Source organism: Pseudonaja textilis, chromosome 7 (genome assembly GCF_049901715.1).
Source record: "Pseudonaja textilis isolate UNSWEBS1 chromosome 7, rPseTex1.2, whole genome shotgun sequence".
Taxonomy (NCBI): domain Eukaryota; kingdom Metazoa; phylum Chordata; class Lepidosauria; order Squamata; family Elapidae; genus Pseudonaja; species Pseudonaja textilis.
The window spans coordinates 45512693-45531677 of NC_141996.1; the positions used below are offsets into that span (position 1 = coordinate 45512693).

Consider the following 18985-nt stretch of genomic DNA (forward strand, 5'->3'; position numbering starts at 1 on the left):
AAAGTTGGAGTAAAAATAATAAAATCAACACATTGAAATTTTATAATGCATATCCTAATTATACTCAGAATCAAGGGATTACAGCATCATAAAAAGAAAAAATATCCTGATTATTATCATTTTGATACTGTTCACAAAATAATTTTATTTATGGTGCTTTCTCTGTGAAAAGTCCCATTTTGAAATTAGTTGAAATGACATTTTGAAAAAAAGCACAATTACTTGGATATACTGTGCAATAGAAGACATATATGTATGATGAATGGTTACGTTTCCATATCCATGGCATTTAATGTAACAACTGGTACAGACAGAGTAACAGCATTTAGTAGCGGGGTATCAAACTTGATTTCATTGAGGGCTGCATCAAAGTTGTGTTTGATCTCAGGTGGGGTGGGTGTGACCAGGATGGGTGTGGCCAGCTTGATGTCAGTCATGTCAGGGGTGTCTGGTGGCCTGAGTGCTTTTCCAGTGAAAACGGGCTCCTGAGTTCTGTTTTTGGCTGCGATGGCCTCCTATAACTCTCTGCCAATGAAAACAGAGCTCCATTTTCGCTGGCAATGGCACTGCGTATTGGTCCTTCGCTGTTTTCAGAATGGCCTCATGGGCACCTAATCTAAGCACCCCGCAGGCCAGACCTGGCCCCAGGGCCTTGAGTTTGACACCCCTTATTTAGTACTATTGTTACAGTGAGATGGACATCATAAGCAATGGCTGTTTCACATGAAACGTTTAGCCATGCACTCTGGCCTTGTAAGCTCTGCACAGTGATATTTGCTTGTTTTATTTATTTACTTTTCTCACAGCCAACACTGCTGGAAAAAGAATTGTTAGGCAAGGAAAAGGCAGAGAGCTTAAGCCATGAATTATAGCAGGCATCACACAAACTGTATGCATCTACAACTGACTTTCCTGTCGGGAAGTCAAGATGATGCATTTTTATTCTTAAAGTAGCAACCCTGTGAGTCTAAGGCACATTAATAACTGGCCTAATTGCCAAATATATTACCTAACTGAAGGGAACATGATCCTGGACTCCAGACTACCATATTGGTTTTCGTGTAATATTACCACCAATGAGCTGAAGCATTTGATTAAGAAGAAAATTACAGAAACCAGATAGCAATAAGAAAGTGATGGTAGAGATCTCAATGAGTAGTTGGATGGGATAAAAAGGGATCTGTAATTTCTAAATTACATAGTTGATCAGCTATTGCACACCAAGGAAGCTGTATGCTATAATTATATTTTTCAAACAGTAGTCATGACTTTAGTTTGCTGTAGTGCTTAAATATAAATTACAGGTATACTTACCGGTTAGCTCACTTGTATTGAATGCAGCGTAGGTTGCATTAAAACCATTAAGGTTCTCATGTAAATCTGTGACAAATTCTACAGTGGCTTTATCAGAAAAAATATAAACTGTTACAGGATTTGAACCTGAGATGTGAGCTAAGAACAAAAAAACATAATGGAAAACAAATCAGAATGGAATAATAGTATATCTATTCAAGTAAAAATGAGTCAATTGATTTTGTTCTATGGAAAGTTGATACAAAACTATAAACATTAATGTTCATATTGTTTAGTAACAATTTAAATCTGAACTTTCAATAGGATTCTAGTCACAACAATCAATTGCAGCTAATTTAATGAACTTAAAGTAAGCAAATCATTATATAAATATAAGTAAACTTTGTCATCTTCACACAAAAGACTGAGGCCTTATTCTGTCTACTGGTTTTCCATAACTATCACTCGATCCAGGGAAAATGTTTCAGAAAGTGTGTGAGATAGATTTTGTCTACGAAGGTGATGGACTATAGTGAAGTATCATCTTCTCAGGACAGAGGGAGCATATTCCAAAAACAGGGCAAAACAGCCTGGTACTGGATTGCAGTCAGAGGAAGAGATTTAGGATAGTCACTCCCTAGAATTTCCCTAGGTGTATCTAGGATAAGAGTGGTATAGATTTAATCTGGCAAAATTTTGTCTAGAGAGTGTGAACAAATAAAGAATTAAAATTTGATTGGCTTGTTCTATGTCATTCTGTGCTGGGCCTGACAGTGTAGTAATATTTATTTTTCTAAAAACTTTTGAAATGTGTAAACAAAAAAGAAAATGTTAAATCCCTCCCCCACCCTTAAAAAACCCCTTATGTTTCAATATTTGCATTTGTCATATATAAAAACTGAATATGTTTTGTATTACAGTCAGCTGAATGATTAAGTACATAAAAAGCTCAGAATAGTATAAATACATTGCAAAGCCTGACTGAATGTCTGATTGATAATTATGTCTCATCAAGTCAGTGTCAACTTTTAGCAACCACACAGATCTTCTTGAGGATGATCTGTCCAAACCTGGTGCTATATGCCTTCCAATAGTGCACTTTTCTAAGTAGTCCAATGATCTAGATGCTGGTTATCCTACTCCATTTTCTTCCATGTTTTCCAGCAGTATAAACTTTTCAGGAGAAATAGATCTTCATATAATGTGGCCGTAATATGATAACTTAAGCCTAGCCATTTACTCTGAATAAGAACTCTGGATTAATCTTTCAATATTTGTTTTAATGACCTCTTCTCAGATCTCCAACACCAAATATTCTTTCTATCCCGCTTCTTCAAAGTCCATAAAATACCTATTCCTATTCAAATCTTTCTGTTCCACAGTGTGTCAGTTGAGTACATATTTCTTCCTACACAAAATAATATCATACATATTTAACTTGTATATAGTTATAATTGTTCTTATCAGTATTTTATATCACATTTGTCACTTATTCTATTATCCTTAACTTTTAAGTCCTTAACTTTCAATAATATATTTCAAGTTCATTTTCTTACTCTATCTAACTCATCTATTTATCAGCAACAATATGTTATACTATACTTATATAATTCAATTCTTTACTCTTCTATCCAACCATTCATAAACTAGATTCCAAATTTTATAATAGTCTTTTTCTTTTTGTTCTCTAATCGCCATTGTTAATCTACTCATTTCTGCACATTCCATTATTTTCTTATTTCCCCTTCTGTCGGAATTTTTTCATTTCTTCAATTTTGTGCAAATACAATCCTAGCTGCTGTTAAAATATTTTCAAATATATCAAATATGTTATTTCTTTGTTATAACCCTCATGCAAAATTCCCAATAAAAATGCCTCTGATTTTAAGTCTATAGGTTGTTTTATCATCTTCTCCAGCTACATGTGTGTTTTAGCCAATACTTTCTAGTCTTTGTGCATGTCCACCACATGTGGTAATTTGATTCTGGTAACTTCTGGCATTTCCAACACTTCGCCGACTTATCTTCAAATATCTTAGCAATTCTCATTGGGGATAAATGCCACTTGTAAAACATCTTATACAAATTCTCTTTATAGGCCACTGACATAGTTAATTTATAATTTCTAGACCATAATATCTGCCATTTATCAAGATCTATTCCATGTCCAAATTTCCCCCCCACCCGCAATCATTGTTTCTTTTACTTGTTCATCCTCTAACTTCACTCCTATAACCATATAGTTTTTTAATCAACTTCTCATCAGTGCCTGTTAGGATTTTATCTAATTCAGTCAATTCCTTATAAAACCCAGTCATCTTAATTACTTTTTCATACCTTGTATGTATTTGCAAGTATGACTACCAATTTGTATTTATCCCTTGTAAATTAAATTCTTGCTTTGTTTTGAGTTCACCCTTTTCATTTAAAATTTCATCATATCTAATTATGTGTTCCTTTTAAAATAGTTCTAGCTTCTAGGCTTCTAAAGTTGATAACCAGACTGGTATTTTCAAATAATGACAGTCTCTTATCTTTTCCCATACTGTTAATAAAGCATCTCTAATATAATGTCTCCTAAAATATCCATGTGTCTTACTTTCTTTATACCATAAAAATGCATGCCAACCAACCCAAATGTAAATCATGTCCTTCTAACATGTAATCTGGCATTTTTCAATACAATCCATTCTTTCACCTACATCAATATTGTTGCCTGATAGTATAATTCCCAATTGGGTAATCCAAAACCCTCTCTCAACCTTGCTTCCTGTAGTAATTTTATCTTGATTCTTGCCTTTTCTCCCCACCAAATAAATTTCATCATCATTTTATTTAAATCTTAAAAAAAAAATCAGTCTTATTGGAATCATTTGAAATAGATACAATATTTTTGGCAGTATGTTCATTTTAATTATTGCTATTCTACCTATTAAGGATAATTGTAGATTTTTCCATTTTTCTAGATCTATCGCAATCTCTTGTAATAATCTGTCATAGTTATTTTCTTTAAGTGTTCCACATGTAGCTGTCATTTGTATCCTTAAGTATTTCACTTTTTTTGTAATTTGAATATTAAATTTGTCCAATAGTCTTTTCTTCTGCTTTTCTCTCATATTTTTCACCAAATTTTTTGGGTTTTTTTTTTGTTTATTTTCAGTCCTGCTACTTTGCCAAACTCCTCTATTTCTCTAATCAACTTTGGGCCTGTTTCCAATGGTTCTTCCAAAAAAAGAAACCAAATCATCTGCGAATGCTTGTAATTTATACTCTTCATTTTTTATTTTCATTCCCTTTATTTCTCCATTTTTTCTAATATATCTATTCAAGACTTCCGATGTCAACACAAATAATAGTGGGGATAACGGACAGCCTTGTCTAGTTCCTTTTAAAATATTGAAGTTTTCTGTCAATTCTCCATTTATCATTATTCTTGCTGTTTGCTTTTTATAGATCACTTTTAATGCATTCATATACCTGTCTCCAAAACCCATCTCCTCCAATTGCATCAAAATAAACTGTCAATTCACATTATCAAACACTTTCTGTGCATCTAAAAACTATTGTTTTTCTAAGTGGGTTTCATAATTTTCCAATGTGTTCAATATTATCCTCATATTGTTTTTTATTTGTCTCTTGAGCAGAAATCCATTTTGATCTGAATGTATAAAATAGTTTAAATATCTTTTTAATCTTTCTGCCATTATTGAAGCAAATATTTTATAATCAGCATTTAGCAGGGATATTGGTCTGTAGTTTTTTTATTTGTTGTGGGTTGGTATCTTCTTTTGGTATAAGTTTAACATATACTTCTGTCCATGAATCAGGCATTTTATTTATTGTCAAAACTTCATTCAATAGTTCCAACATTGCAGTAGAAATTGTTTCCTGAATTATCTTATAAAATTCAGCTTTTCTAGTATTTTGTCTATTTATTGCTTCTATCAACTCTATCATTGTTATTTTTTAATCTAACATGGTCTTTACTTCCTTGGGTATTTTTGCTAGTTCTGCCTCTTATAGATATTGGTGTACTTTATTTTCTTTTATTGTCCCTTGATCATATAGTTTCTCATAAAATTTCTGTACTATTTTTTTCTCTTCATTTTCATAACATAACATGTCATTTTCATCCATTAGTTGTGGTATTCTCTTTGATTCTTTTTTTTTCTTTAATTTGTATTTTAACCATCTCCCTGGTTTATTTGCATTTTCAAAATAGTTCTATTTAGCTCCTCTAATCTTTTGTGTAAGTTCTTCTTTTTCCATTAGTCCAATTTTGTGTTTAATTATATCCATTTGGTTTTTAGTATTTTTATGTTATGGATATTTTTGTAAATCCTTCTCCAATTTTTTATACTCTTGTTCTAAAGATTTTTGTGTTTGTCTCTTTTTAGTGTTCTTTCTTCTTGTATAGGTTATAATTAGCCCTCTGGTATACACTTTCATAGTGTCCCATACATTTTGTCATGAGGTTTCTCCTGGTTTGTTTTCTTTAAGGAAGAAAGCTAACTCTTTTTCAAGATGTTTAATAAATTCTTTTTCTTTCAAAATTGAATTATTCAAAGTCCATCTTGATCTTTTCTTCTGTCCTTTCCATTTAATCCTTATTGGGTTGTGGTCAGCCCAAATGTTTGTATCAATATTTGCTTCTTGAATATTAGGTATTAAATCTGTTGACATCCAAATCATGTCTATTCTTGACCATGATAAATGTCTCTTTGAGTAAAATGTAAATTGTCTATTTTTGCTATTCAATTCTCTCCAAATATCTTTAATACTCAGCTCCTCCATCATCTTAAAAAAAGATTTAGGTAATATTTTCCTGTTCTCATTTGTTTTCTGTGTTTTATAGTCCAGTTTAGTATTTACAATTGCATTGAAATCTCCTAGAATGCATATCTTATCATAATCAAGTTCAATTATTTTATTATGTAGATTTTTATAGAATTGGTCTTGCTGGTTATTGGGAGCATAGATTGCGATTAAAAGTACTTTTGAGTTATTATCTGTTATTTCAACCATCCTGTTCAAATCATAGGGTTCATTTATTTTTAACATTGAATTAAAAAGGCATCTTACCTCTTAATATCTTCGTTGGACCTATGCCTTCATAAATACTTAGAATATCCACAAACTCTCGTGTCTTAAAAGCAGTGAAGTTAATTTTGATAGATAGGTGCTTCTCCATACTAAAAGAAAAACATCATGAAAGTTGCCATATTAATGATTAGGAAATCAAAGCTGTATTGCAGAGTTACGATAATGTGAAGTGAAATTTTTGTTACTACTGGTTGTTTTTAGTTCTGTACCTGCAACAGAAAGTAGGGAAAACTCACTTTCCTGAAAAAAAATCTCACTGCACATTCTCAGCTTTATCTGAAAATGCTTTTGAAAGTCAGAGTGCTCTGCTGAATAGAGCAGATTAGGAAGCATGTCAACTAAGAAAGAAGAACCTTTTCCCTGTCCTTGTCCACCTATTCAGCCAACTCCTTTGATTCTTTCTGGAACATTTTTAGAATGAATGGAGGAATATGCAACACATTATCATCATCATCAATTGCCACCATACCCCCACCAAACAGTTTCGAATGGCTTCCTTTAGATTCAAAGGAGAAGGAAAAATTCCACAGCAATGATTGGTGAAAGTAGGTATTGGTGTACAATGTGATTCAGAGAGTCTTCTGTTTACTTTAAATGTCTGTGCTAGGTTTGCAAGATTTAAATTTGAGAGCAAGTATGCCATCATTAGGAGCCCAAGCAGCTGAATGATGCAGATACATGTGGTTTCAGGGCTAGACGAATAGGTTCCAAATGTGATCATAAATATTTTGATTGTGTATACTTGCCAAGTTTCTTGCTTCTCTGTGATATTTGGATCAAATTTTTGTGTGGCTTATTTTAGGTGGTGAATTGATTACCATTCTCTAAACTTTCCACCAGAATGGTATGTCACATCTAACCACTCTCCAAGGGGACAATCTCTTTTCTCCCAGTTAACAAGTAGTTTTTGTAGGTTGGCTAAGGATTATTATATTCAGTGCAGCAATATATTACTTAGCAGGGATAGAAGCTTTTATCAGAATATAATAATGGTTCCAAAACCAAAAAGTGTGGGTAGCAATAAGAACTCAAGCTGATTTAAATTTATAGGAGTGTCAGGGAATGGTAAAGGGCCCTATATATAACATTTTTTGGTAATTTTCAAAGATTATAGATTTCTAATTTCTATAAGAATTATCTATGGTTATCTGATATAGAAGGCAAAACAACATATTTCCTATTGTCTTTAGGCTAGAAGTCTCTAAGAGAATTTTGATAAAGAAATAAAAATATTCTATAATTTTAGGACTTTATCCCAGGGACCATAGAATAGAACTCAAACTATAATGATTATTAAACATGGCAGTTGCATTATATTACAAACAGTGCTTATTTACACTCTGTGTTACAGTTTATGTTATATAAGAACAAATATTTCAAATACTCAAGAGGCAAATATCAAAATGCGAAACAGCAAACTGTTTTAATTTTAGTAACGATTACAGTTTCCAAAAGACATGTAAAATATATTTTTGATCACAATAATTTCAACATTCTTGTCACAATCAGTTTGGAAACAACAATTGAGCATTGATCTATGTGGTCTATAATTCTTTCTGTTCATTCCTTCATAGTACTTATGCAGATGGCAAAATCTTAAAATTATATTTGACAAAAATAAACACAAGAAAACTTTGAAAAATGCAACTTAGTAAAGCTCATTTGTTAAGTTCCATAACATGTAATTTGACCAAAATAAGTCATTTTTTTTTATCAGTACATTAAAATGAATAATGTTACATGGTTCAGAAAGAAATATAAAATTGAATGAAGAAACAGTAATGTCACCATAAAAGCAATGCTAGTATAAACAGCAAGGATAAAAATCCTTCTCAGCTTCAGCTGAAATTCTGTTTTGTTTTTGTTTTTTTGTTATTAATTCCTACAGAAGCAGATGATGACAATATTATGAGTAATGTTTGAAATATGTGTTTATATTACCATGAAGGACTGTAAAAATACAAAAAATATTCAATTAATATTTCCTTAATATACACACAATCATGTGAACAGTTTCTTCACCAGATGAATTGTAATAGTTTCTTTCTTTCTTACACATTTTAATATTTGATTCCAGGGGAAAAAAAATGCAAATTGGAGTCTCAAGGCAATTAAAAGATATTCTGTTAAAATCTTTAGGGAACCAATTAATATGGATCAGGTAGACAAGTAGATTAAAAAAACTGCACAGCTTCAATCCTATTGTCAAATCCTATGGCAGATTAATTGAGACCCCACATTGATGTTAGCATTTTGTTCTTTGGTTCCATGTTGTGTATATAGTAGTAGCTTTTATCTTTGGTGTTACTACTTGTTTTTCTCTGAAAATAAGACCTGATCTTATTTTCTTTTGGCCCTAAAATAAGTATCAGATCTTATTTTCAGGGGATGTCTTCCCTGCTTACCTTAGGATGATCATAGCCATGCCTCCCATGCCTAAATACCTGTCACACCACTGGCTGACTTCTTCTGCATCAGTGCCACTGCTCATGGCAGGGCACTGCATGGTACTTCACACTGGTGCTGCCACTCATGGCAGGAGGCTACATAGCATATTGTGCTGTTGTGTACATGAGCTGCGGCACAAGCATGATGTGCCATGCAGCACCTGCTGTAAGTGGTGGCACCAGTGCAATGAACCTCACAGTGGCCTGCCATGAGCAGTTGCACTTGCATGATGCACAATGTGGCATCTGGCTGTGAGCAGTTGCAAGTGCCCGCAGAAGTTAGGCAGCGGCACGACAGATGTTAAGGCATGGGGGACCTGGCTGCAGCAGTCCTAAGGTAAGCAGGTGCATGGGGCAGCTCCATCCCTCTACCCACTCCCTAACTTTATTTTTATACATACACCTCACCCCACCTTATACAACCAGGTGGTGGGCAAGACTTAACCAGGGCTTAGTTTTGGGGTAAGGCTTATATTAGGCAGAGCTATGAAAATCAAATTAGGGCTTGTTTCTGGGGTAGGTTGTATTTTCAAGAAAGCTGTATTTTTTTCCTATTTTGTTATTTTTTGCCTATAACCACTTGGAAGTAGCTTACAAATGAAATAATTAAATAAATAAGAAAATGGCTCACATGAGTTAGCTAGAGAATGGTTTGTTATGCTTTCAAATTAGATAGCCATTGCAATATTAGGAAAATATGGTGTCAACTCATGAAGCATCCCTGACCTGCCCTCGAGTTGCCTAGAAAAGGGGGATGGGGAATTGAACTTCACAGCTGCATCAAGGAGCTTGTATTTCAATCAAAACAAAGCACATTCCAGCCAGCACATCAAGGTCATCTCTACAGAAATCCACAGTGGCCAGAGGAAATGGTTTCTACAATCCACAAAATTGCTTTGTTGGGGAATGTGATTGATGACACACCTTGAGGGGAGAGGGAAGCAGGGTCAGAGCCAAAGCACGAATTAAGTGAGGTCAGAGTTGGCTCCATTTGGTCCGTGCCGACATAAAGCTCCTAATAAATAACTGAATTTCTTTTGAAGCTTGCCTGAGGCTCATGATTTAATTAGGGCATCGGTTGGAACCCTGACACATAGATCTATGAGGAGCATCATGATAAATATTGGCTAGATTGCATAAATTAAACAGTTAAAATATTAATATAAGGAAGAAAGATCACTTTGATTGCAGAAAGTGTTCAGTTAAAATCTAGAATGTTATAAAGTTCCTTACTTTATTATCCATCGACAAAAAAGATTTGAGCTATAGGGTTCTGGATAATGAATAAAATGGAAAGATCCAGACAAGCCATCTAGAATGAATTTTCCATCACAAGGTGTAGCTGTAAATGCAGGGTGATAAAGAAATGAGGAAAATAAAACAGTTTGATTTTATTTCAAAGTATTTCATCTTTGATAGAGTAAATATTGGTAATGATAAAAATATGTCCACTCAAAAAATAATGTCATTGATTAGAAAACAAATTTTAATTTATGTGTATTATCTAGAGACAGATTCTGTGTGACTCAAATAAAATTCTAAGTTTAGAAAAACTATTTAAAAATAACAAAAATTATTAATCATCAAAAAAATACCACTTCAAAATAATACTTCAAACTATAAAGATTGAACAAAGAGTTTAATCATTCTGAAACAACATCTTTAAAAAAATAAAATAAAAATTTGCTTAATAAAATTATATTCTACATAACTCTGGATTTTCAGAAAGTTGTATTGTTGTTAATAGTTCAGTACATCAGTAGTACTTATGTTTTGAAAGCTGAATTAAGATATTGAAGAGTTGCTTAATTTTATGAAAGGAGGGCTTCTTGGGTTATTTGTTAGTTATATTTTAGTTGAGATATGCACTGATTTATTGAAACTATTAAAATTATACCTTTACTGTGCCTTTAATTCATTAATTTGTATTCCACCTTTATTATTATTATTACAAATAACTAAAGACAGCAAATATATCCAACACATCTTCTTCCTCCTATTTCCCCCACAACAATAATCCTGTGAGATGGGCTGAGCTGAGAAAGAGCTCAAGAGCTGAAATCATGTTCTCCTGTTTTCTAGCCTGCTGCCTTAACCACTAAACCAAATTGGCTCTTGGCTTTATATACCTATCATGTACAGAACTTTTGTCAATAAAATATCAGTGCAGTGTACATTATTAATATACACAATTTCTACATGATTTCACATGTAGAATTAATTTTGTCATTTGGTGAATGAAAAAAAAGCAATACTGAAAAGCTGCAAAATATAATGCACCATAATTTTGCAAATATCTTCTTTCTGCTCTTTGTGAATTCTCCATATAGAGGTGCTCTGGGCCCTTCAAGTTTACTATTTGTAGTTCTGAATATTACAAATGATAATCAAAACATTAAATTGCTTTTCTGATTGATATCTAGCATCCTGCACTTTATGGACATTATGGTATGAGAAATGGAACTTAACATCTTGACTACATGCAATTCTTATTGGAACCTCAAACAAAGGACATTAATGTTAACTGTATATTTAGTAATTGAAGTGATCTTCTCTAAGTAAATAATGAGTTCTTGGTAGAAATTTTTGAGTTAATTTAACTTGAAAAAAACGAAGCCTGCAACTCATAGTTTGTACATGATAAACAGACAATGAGAATAATCAGCTAAACTAAATTTCTCAGTTAGCTGGATTTTTCAGTGAGTTTCATTAGCAGATGAGTTAATGAATTTCATGACTGGAAGATTGAAAAGGAGGACCTTTGCATCGCTCTAAAATATTTCTACAATTTTCATATATTCATTGCTGTTTCCTTGTTATAATCTACTTGATGACCAGGGAAGGAGGAACACCCCCCCCTCTATTTTTTGTTTGAATGGCTTTAAATGTCACCAATAAGGTGGTTAAATAAATATTTTATAGACAACCAGAAGACAATTTTCAAATATCTATAATTCTTTTGTTATACTAATATATTGGAACCTGAACTTTGAGATAATTATAAGAAAATAATGTTAAAATTTTGAAAACATTATGTTCTGTAGACAAAGCTAAATATTGGATGAACATAAAATAAAATATGAATATGAGAAAATCTCTGGTCTATGACTGTAATAAATTGAATTTAATTGAATATGACAAAAGTGAAAAATGCATTGTATATGCAATGCATTCATACAGCTACATTTTCTTTATAAAAATATTATGTCTTTCTCAGGAAACTTTTCAGATCAGAAACTGCTTATATTCTCAGAGGGTGAGTGCAACCTTTTTGTCTTTTTTGCCAGATGGGAAAATTGAATTTTTCAAGAATAAGGGAAGTAAATAAAGTAAAAGTACTGAAGAAGATATTTCCATTAATAAGAAAGGAAGATCATGCACAATTCAGATTGGAAGTATCCGACTCCTTTTTATCAAAAGGGATTACATAGAAGGGAATATATTGATAGTGGCTTCAAATTATGCACAAGTCTTTTGAAGGTTCAATTCAGATTGCTTTTTATAAGCATTTCCCTTCACATGGAGGAACCATAGAATCAGCTCAAAGTCTCCCAATTTCATTTAGGATTTAGCATATCCAGTGCACAATTGTAAGTATTACCATAAGCATAACTGAAGGCAGTATCAAATATACATATTGTTTAGCATAAAAGTTAAATATGTACATAATAATATAAGACTCCTTTGTAGACCACAATTATTTGTGTGTGTGTGTGTGTGTGTGTGTGAGAGAGAGAGAGAGAGAGAGAGAGAGAGAGGAGGGAGGGAGGGAGGGAGGAGAGGAGAGTGTCAGTCTCCTAGTGACTACCTGGACGAGTCTCTCCAGTTTTCTTGACAACATTTAAGAAGTGGATTGCCATTGGCTGCTTCCTTGGGATAAAAGAGATTGACTAGCCCAACATTGCCAAGTGGCTTTATGGTTAAGGGAGGACTGGAATTCATGTTCTCCTGGTTTATAAAATGGCACCCTAACCACTACACAAAACTATCTGTCATACAGTATTGACAACCACAATAAATTATCTATTAATATTCTTAGAAGAGAATTTTTTAAATAAACGTTTGAAGAATTTATATCTGAAAAGTAAAACAAAACAAATGCCAGCCCTGCTTGACTTAGTTTATTTTTATATTTTAAACATTCATATTAAACATTCCTCTGGAAATCCAGAGGCTAATTACAGAAGTTTACATTCTTACCACATCTGTTTTCATCTGAGCCATCTGGGCAGTGTGGTATTCCATCACAAAATAATTCCTTTCTGATGCAGCTTTCATCATCAGCGCAAAGATCATCTGAAGGCAAACATTTACCTAACATATATTTCAAAAAGAATACATGATTAATTTTTGTATTCCAGAATAGAAAATATTCCACCCATAGGATATAATCAAGAACCTATTCAATTATCTTACATTTGAATGACATATTTTCAGAAATAGGCAATTAAAGGGACTTCTTAAAATGTAATGAAAAATTCCATAATTTATTTGTCTAAGAAAGTTCTGTTTCACATTGACCTATACTGTACTCTGTGATGTGAATATGCAATGGAGATTGATGTAGTATAAAGTAAGACAGCTACTCATCTGAAATAAAACTTTTGAAGTGGCTTTAGATTGGATTCTCTCTCTGTTATTATCTAGCACCTGACAATAAAAGCGGGCTTGCTTTCTAGTGGCTTTTTACTGAGAGTTTTGTATTGAAGATGAATTATAAATGCACTCAGTAAACTGACACAATAATAATGTTAAATAATAGTGGAAATATTACTATGATCACAATAAATGTGAATTTTTAGAAATAGATAAAATTACTGAGCTATGCCTTTCTTTAATGAGATGTTTTCTCCTTATTCTGGAAACTTAATCCTGCTATTAAATTAAGTGAGAAAGTTTAGCCTTGATTATTTCCAATGGCAAAATTTATGAAATTTGCCAGAACAATTTTTTGCTGATGTCAACAACAGAGTTATTTTAATTTATTTTATTGTATTTATTTTATTTATTTTTTATTTGTTCTTCTGAAAACTAAACAACAATGCCATCTACTGGAGAAGGAAAATGAATCCATTGGGTATGTTTACTTGTGGTTACTGATTTTCTTTCCAAGTTAAAGTGATACACATACACAAAGACACACACACACACAGAGACACACACACACACACACACACACACACACGGAAGGGGGGGAGAGAGAGAGAGAGAGATTCATTTAACAAACTCATGTTGAAATGTAAGTTTAAAAATGAGGCTTATTTATCTAAATATTTACCAATTGTTATATGTTCCAATTAATAAAATAGATAGAAATCAATTCACTGTTACAGAAAAAGAGTAATATTCCCGAATCCAGTATTTGAATGTGTTATAAAATAATGAAAATTATTTGTAATTATTTGAATAGATAGATATATTCTAGAAGAAACACACATATATATATACACATATATTTTTGTTATAAAAATAGATAAAAGGACATTAGTGTACTTAAAAAAATGACTATGTATGTTTGAGTTTGAAAATTAAATAAATACAATTTGTTTACCCAGAATTTTAATCTGTTTTATTTTTTTAACATGTCACAATCTATATATTAACTTAAATGAAATCAGAACTTGTATTTATTGTGCTTAGCCCTGGAAAGTGAAAGTTTCAATTACAAAACTAAAACTAATATGAAAATTTTTTCACAAAGCAATTTTATTTTAAAAAGTTGGGGGATTCTATATACCGTACCTAAGTTATATGTTATTACATCTTGATATTGTTAAATTTCTAACCTACCATTGAATTATACACAGTACTGTTTAGAATTTGATCTTCCAAGTTAAGTTGATAAAAGAAATGAAAATGTTTCTGTATCATCAACTAAAACAATAAAATCTGTATTTACTAACCAGGTGTTGTTGAAATAGTTGTACTAGTTATCCCCAATCCTGGAAAGTGAATCAAACAACAAAAGAAAAAGTTAATTTTTTAAAAGCTGTTTTTATTAATTAATAGAATGAAAAGTTCTCCAGTGTAGTGGTACATTCTATATTTATGAACCAGAAGTTGTTGAAGGACTGCTTGTACTAAATATTTCCAAATCTGCAAAATAAATCAAACAAAATAAAGAAAAAAGGGATAATTTTCTCAAGGGGTTTTCATTAATTAATAAAACAATAATATGCATTTTGTATTGACTAACCGGATGTTGTCAAAGGACTGCTTGAAGTAAATATTCCCAAATCTGCAAAATGAACCAAACAGACTTTTTAAAAAATCATAAAAATTCTGCTTTATGTTTCTAACTTAATTTGTATTTATTATTTTCACTTTATACAATAATGCAAAAAATGAATGAATTTTGTTCGTATTAACTAGGTGTTACGAAAGGGTTGTTAGTAAATATTCCAAAATTAGTGAAACAGAAAGTAAAGCAAATGAACAGCCTCTCCCTGTGCAATTATTTCTAAATAAAATCAAAGCTCAATATAAACATTTTTTTTGCTTGTGATTGTAATTTTGTTCTGCTTCCTGACTTTATATTCCTTCAATATATTATATGTTATTACATATTGATATTGTTAAATTTCTAACCTACCATTGAATTATACACAGTACTGTTTAGAATTTGATCTTCTAAGTTAAGTTGATAAAAGAAATGAAAATGTTTCTGTATCATCAACTAAAACAACTTCAGCCATGTGAGATAAACTGTAAGAGAGCAATTTATATATAGGAATCAAAGACAAGAAAGGAGGAAATTTGTGCCAAGTGATGGATTTTTTCCCAAGTAATTTCAGTTTGGAGTTCAAATTTTGAATATAAAGTATGATACTTTAAATATTCCTACACAATGTATGCTATAAAATATTTTTTTTAAGTGCATGGATTATAGCAATTACAAAATAAGGGAGAATATTTGTAGCTCAGGGTTGAAATGAGGAGTCCTTGATACTCTCTGAGCTTGCTTATTTTCTTGCAGACATTTCATTACTCAAACTAGGTAACATCACTGATTACAAAATAGAGAAAAAATTGTATATATGTTATGAACTAAATAAATCACCCCAGTTTTTCATAATCACCAGGTTCATTGGAAAAAGAAGAACAGCAGATCCTGAATCTCAAATAACATTTCGATCAGAGTTTTAAGGCTCAGTACTATCTTTAAAATATGAAAAAATACTTTGTAAACCCCTTTAAGCTGGTTTAATGAATATGAAGTCTCTCCCCCACTCCCAGATTCACATAGCCATGTAGTCATGTGAGACCATATTATTAATATTTCATTCTTGCTGGAAAAATGTTTCACCTTCTAGCCAATCGTGAGTTTGAAACTTGGAATAATTTTCATATGTGTGTGTGTGTGTATACACACCCACACACAGAGAGAGAGACACACCCACACATACAGGTGAAACTCGAAAAATTAGAATATTGTGTAAAAGTTCATTTATTTAGTAAAGCAAGTTAAAAGGTGAAACTAATATATGAGATAGACTCATTCCATGCAAAGCAAGATAGTTCAAACCGTGATATGTCATAACTGAGATGATTATGGCTCATGAAACCCCAAATCTACAATCTCAGAAAATTAGAATATTGTGAAAAGGCTCAAAGTGTCCCACTCTAATCAGCTAATTAAGCCATTACATCTGCAAAGGGTTCCTGAGCCTTTAAATGGTCTCTCAGTCTGGTTCAGTAGGAATCACAATCATGGGAAAGACTGCTGACCTGACAGTTGTGCAGAAAACTATCACTGACACCCTCCATAAGGAGGGAAAACCTCAAAAGGTAATTGCAAAATAAGTTGGATGTTCCCAAAGTGCTGTACCAAAGCACATTAATTGAAAGTTATGTGGAAGGGTTGGGCGAAAAAGGTGCACAAGCAGCAGGGATGACCGCAGCCTGGAGAGGATTAGCAGGAAAAGGCCATTCAAAAGTGTTGGGGACTTTCACAAGGAGTGGACTGAGGCTGGAGTCAGTGCATCAAGAGCCACCACACACAGACAGATCCTGGACATGGGCTTCAACTGTCGTACTCCTCTTGTCAAGCCACTCCTGAACAACAAACAATATCAGAAGTGGTGATACCTGGGCTAAAGAAAAACAGACCTGGTCTGTTGCTCAGTGGTCCAAAGTCCTCTTTTCTGATGAGAGCAACTTTTGCATCTCATTTGGAAACCAAGGACCCAGAGTCTGGAGGAAGAATGGAGAGGCACACACTGCACGATGCTTGAAGTCCAGTGTGAAGTTTCCACAGTCTGTGTTGATTTGGGGAGCCATGTCATCTGCTGGTGTTGGTCCACTGTGCTTAATTAAGTCCAGGGTCAACGCAGCCATCTACCAGGAGATTTTGGAGCACTTAATTAATCCTTCCGCGGACAAGCTTTATAGGATGCTGACTTCATTTTCCAGCAGGACTTGCTACCTGCCCACACTGCCAAAAGCACCAAAACCTGGTTCAATGACCATGGGATTACTGTGCTTGATTGGCCAGTAAACTTACCTGACCTGAACCCCATAGAGAATCTATGGGGCATTGCCAAGAGAAAAAGACCAAACAATGCTGAAGAGCTGAAGGCCGCTATTGAAGCATCCTGGTCTTCCATAACACCTCAGCAGAGCCACAGGCTGATAGCTTCCATGCCACACCGCATTGAAGCAGTAATTGCTGCAAAGCGGGGCCAAACCAAGTACTGAGTACATTTGCATGCTTATACTTTTCAGAGGTCCGATATTGTTCTATGTACAATCCTTGTTTTATTGATTGCATGTAATATTCTAATTTTCTGAGATTGTGGATTTGGAGTTTTCATGAGCTGTAAGCCATAATCATCACAATTATAACAAATCACGGCTTGAACTATCTTGCTTTGCATGTAATGAGTCTATCTCATATATTAGTTTCACCTTTTAACTTGCATTATTGAAATAAATGAACTTTTGCATGATATTCTAATTTTTCGAGTTACATACACACGCACACACACACATACACAAATATAAAATCTACTATCTATCATCTATCTATTTATCTATGCATATTGGGATCATAAATATTTTACAATGGAAAGCAATAGAAAGTGTTGGTATGAACATAAATACAGTGGTGAAGATGCCAGTATCAAAGCAAGAATTGGCAGAAAATAACCAATTAGATAACACTTTCCTGTATTTAAAAAAAAAATGTGGATTACCTGTTATTTCTATACTGTTCACATCAATGTTAAAAGTCTGTAAGAGTTCACTTTTATTCTCTTTGATGCCATAGACCAACACATTCTTTATCTTTACTTCAGACACCCACCGTACAAAGAAAAGTTTGAAGAGTACAATTACACTACCATTTCTGGACAGAGATAAACAACAACAAAAATTAGTATACAAACATACATTGATTTTTATTGAATAACAGATGAATAACCAGAATCATGGCACTAAACTAGCATGATTCTTAATGGCTTGAATTTTCCTCCTTTTTTATAACATCATATACATCTAACTATATAACACTGAAATTGTTTGTAACAAATTTAAAGGCTAAAAGGCAACAAAAAGGGTGTGTGTGTATTTTTTTGTTTAAAACATGCTTGCTTTCCACCCACTTTGATTAACTTAGAGAGCCAGTTTGTATGTAGGGCCCTTCCAATTGGAGAAGTCATGTTTCAATACTGTTCCAGAAAGCCAAAATGGTGGGAGTAGTTTAGTGATGGGATTCATTTTTTTGCACTACTGGTTCTGTAGGCATGGCTAGGGGGCGTGGCCATGTGACTGGGTGGGCGTGGTTTTTTGCAACATCCCCGCACTGTTTTTTGGGCTTTCTGGGCCTCAGAGAAGCCTCCTGGGGGGCATTTTTGCTCTCAGAAGGCTTCCTTTGGGCTCAGTCAGGCAGAAAAAGGAAGATAGGAGGGGCACTCAGCACTCCCCTGCACTCTGTTCTGGGGCATTCTGAGCCTCAGAGAAGTCTCCTGGGGGGGGTGTTTTTGCTCCCAGATGGCTTCCCTTGGGTTCAGGAAGTTAGAAAATGGAGGACAGGAGCGGCACACAGAACTCCCCCATGCTTCATTTTGGGGCCTCCCTGGGGCCCAGGAAGGCAAAAGATGGAGGGGGTGGGGGGCTGTGCCTCCCTCCATTTTTGCCTTCCT

General features: G+C 33.4%; 1 protein-coding gene across 1 annotated transcript in view; it reads right to left on the bottom strand.

The window, feature by feature from the left end:
- TMPRSS15 (transmembrane serine protease 15) overlaps positions 1 to 18985 on the bottom strand; it is a 64061-nt gene that overhangs the window by 36319 nt on the left and 8757 nt on the right. Inside the window, exons 5-11 of the mRNA XM_087937905.1 lie at positions 18038 to 18189; positions 15040 to 15081; positions 14898 to 14939; positions 13044 to 13157; positions 10077 to 10185; positions 6376 to 6485; positions 1315 to 1452 (exon numbers count right to left, since the gene is read on the bottom strand). Of these exons, the coding sequence (XP_087794031.1) occupies positions 1315 to 1452; positions 6376 to 6485; positions 10077 to 10185; positions 13044 to 13157; positions 14898 to 14939; positions 15040 to 15081; positions 18038 to 18189 (707 nt within the window). The remainder of the gene's footprint in view (positions 1 to 1314; positions 1453 to 6375; positions 6486 to 10076; positions 10186 to 13043; positions 13158 to 14897; positions 14940 to 15039; positions 15082 to 18037; positions 18190 to 18985) is intronic.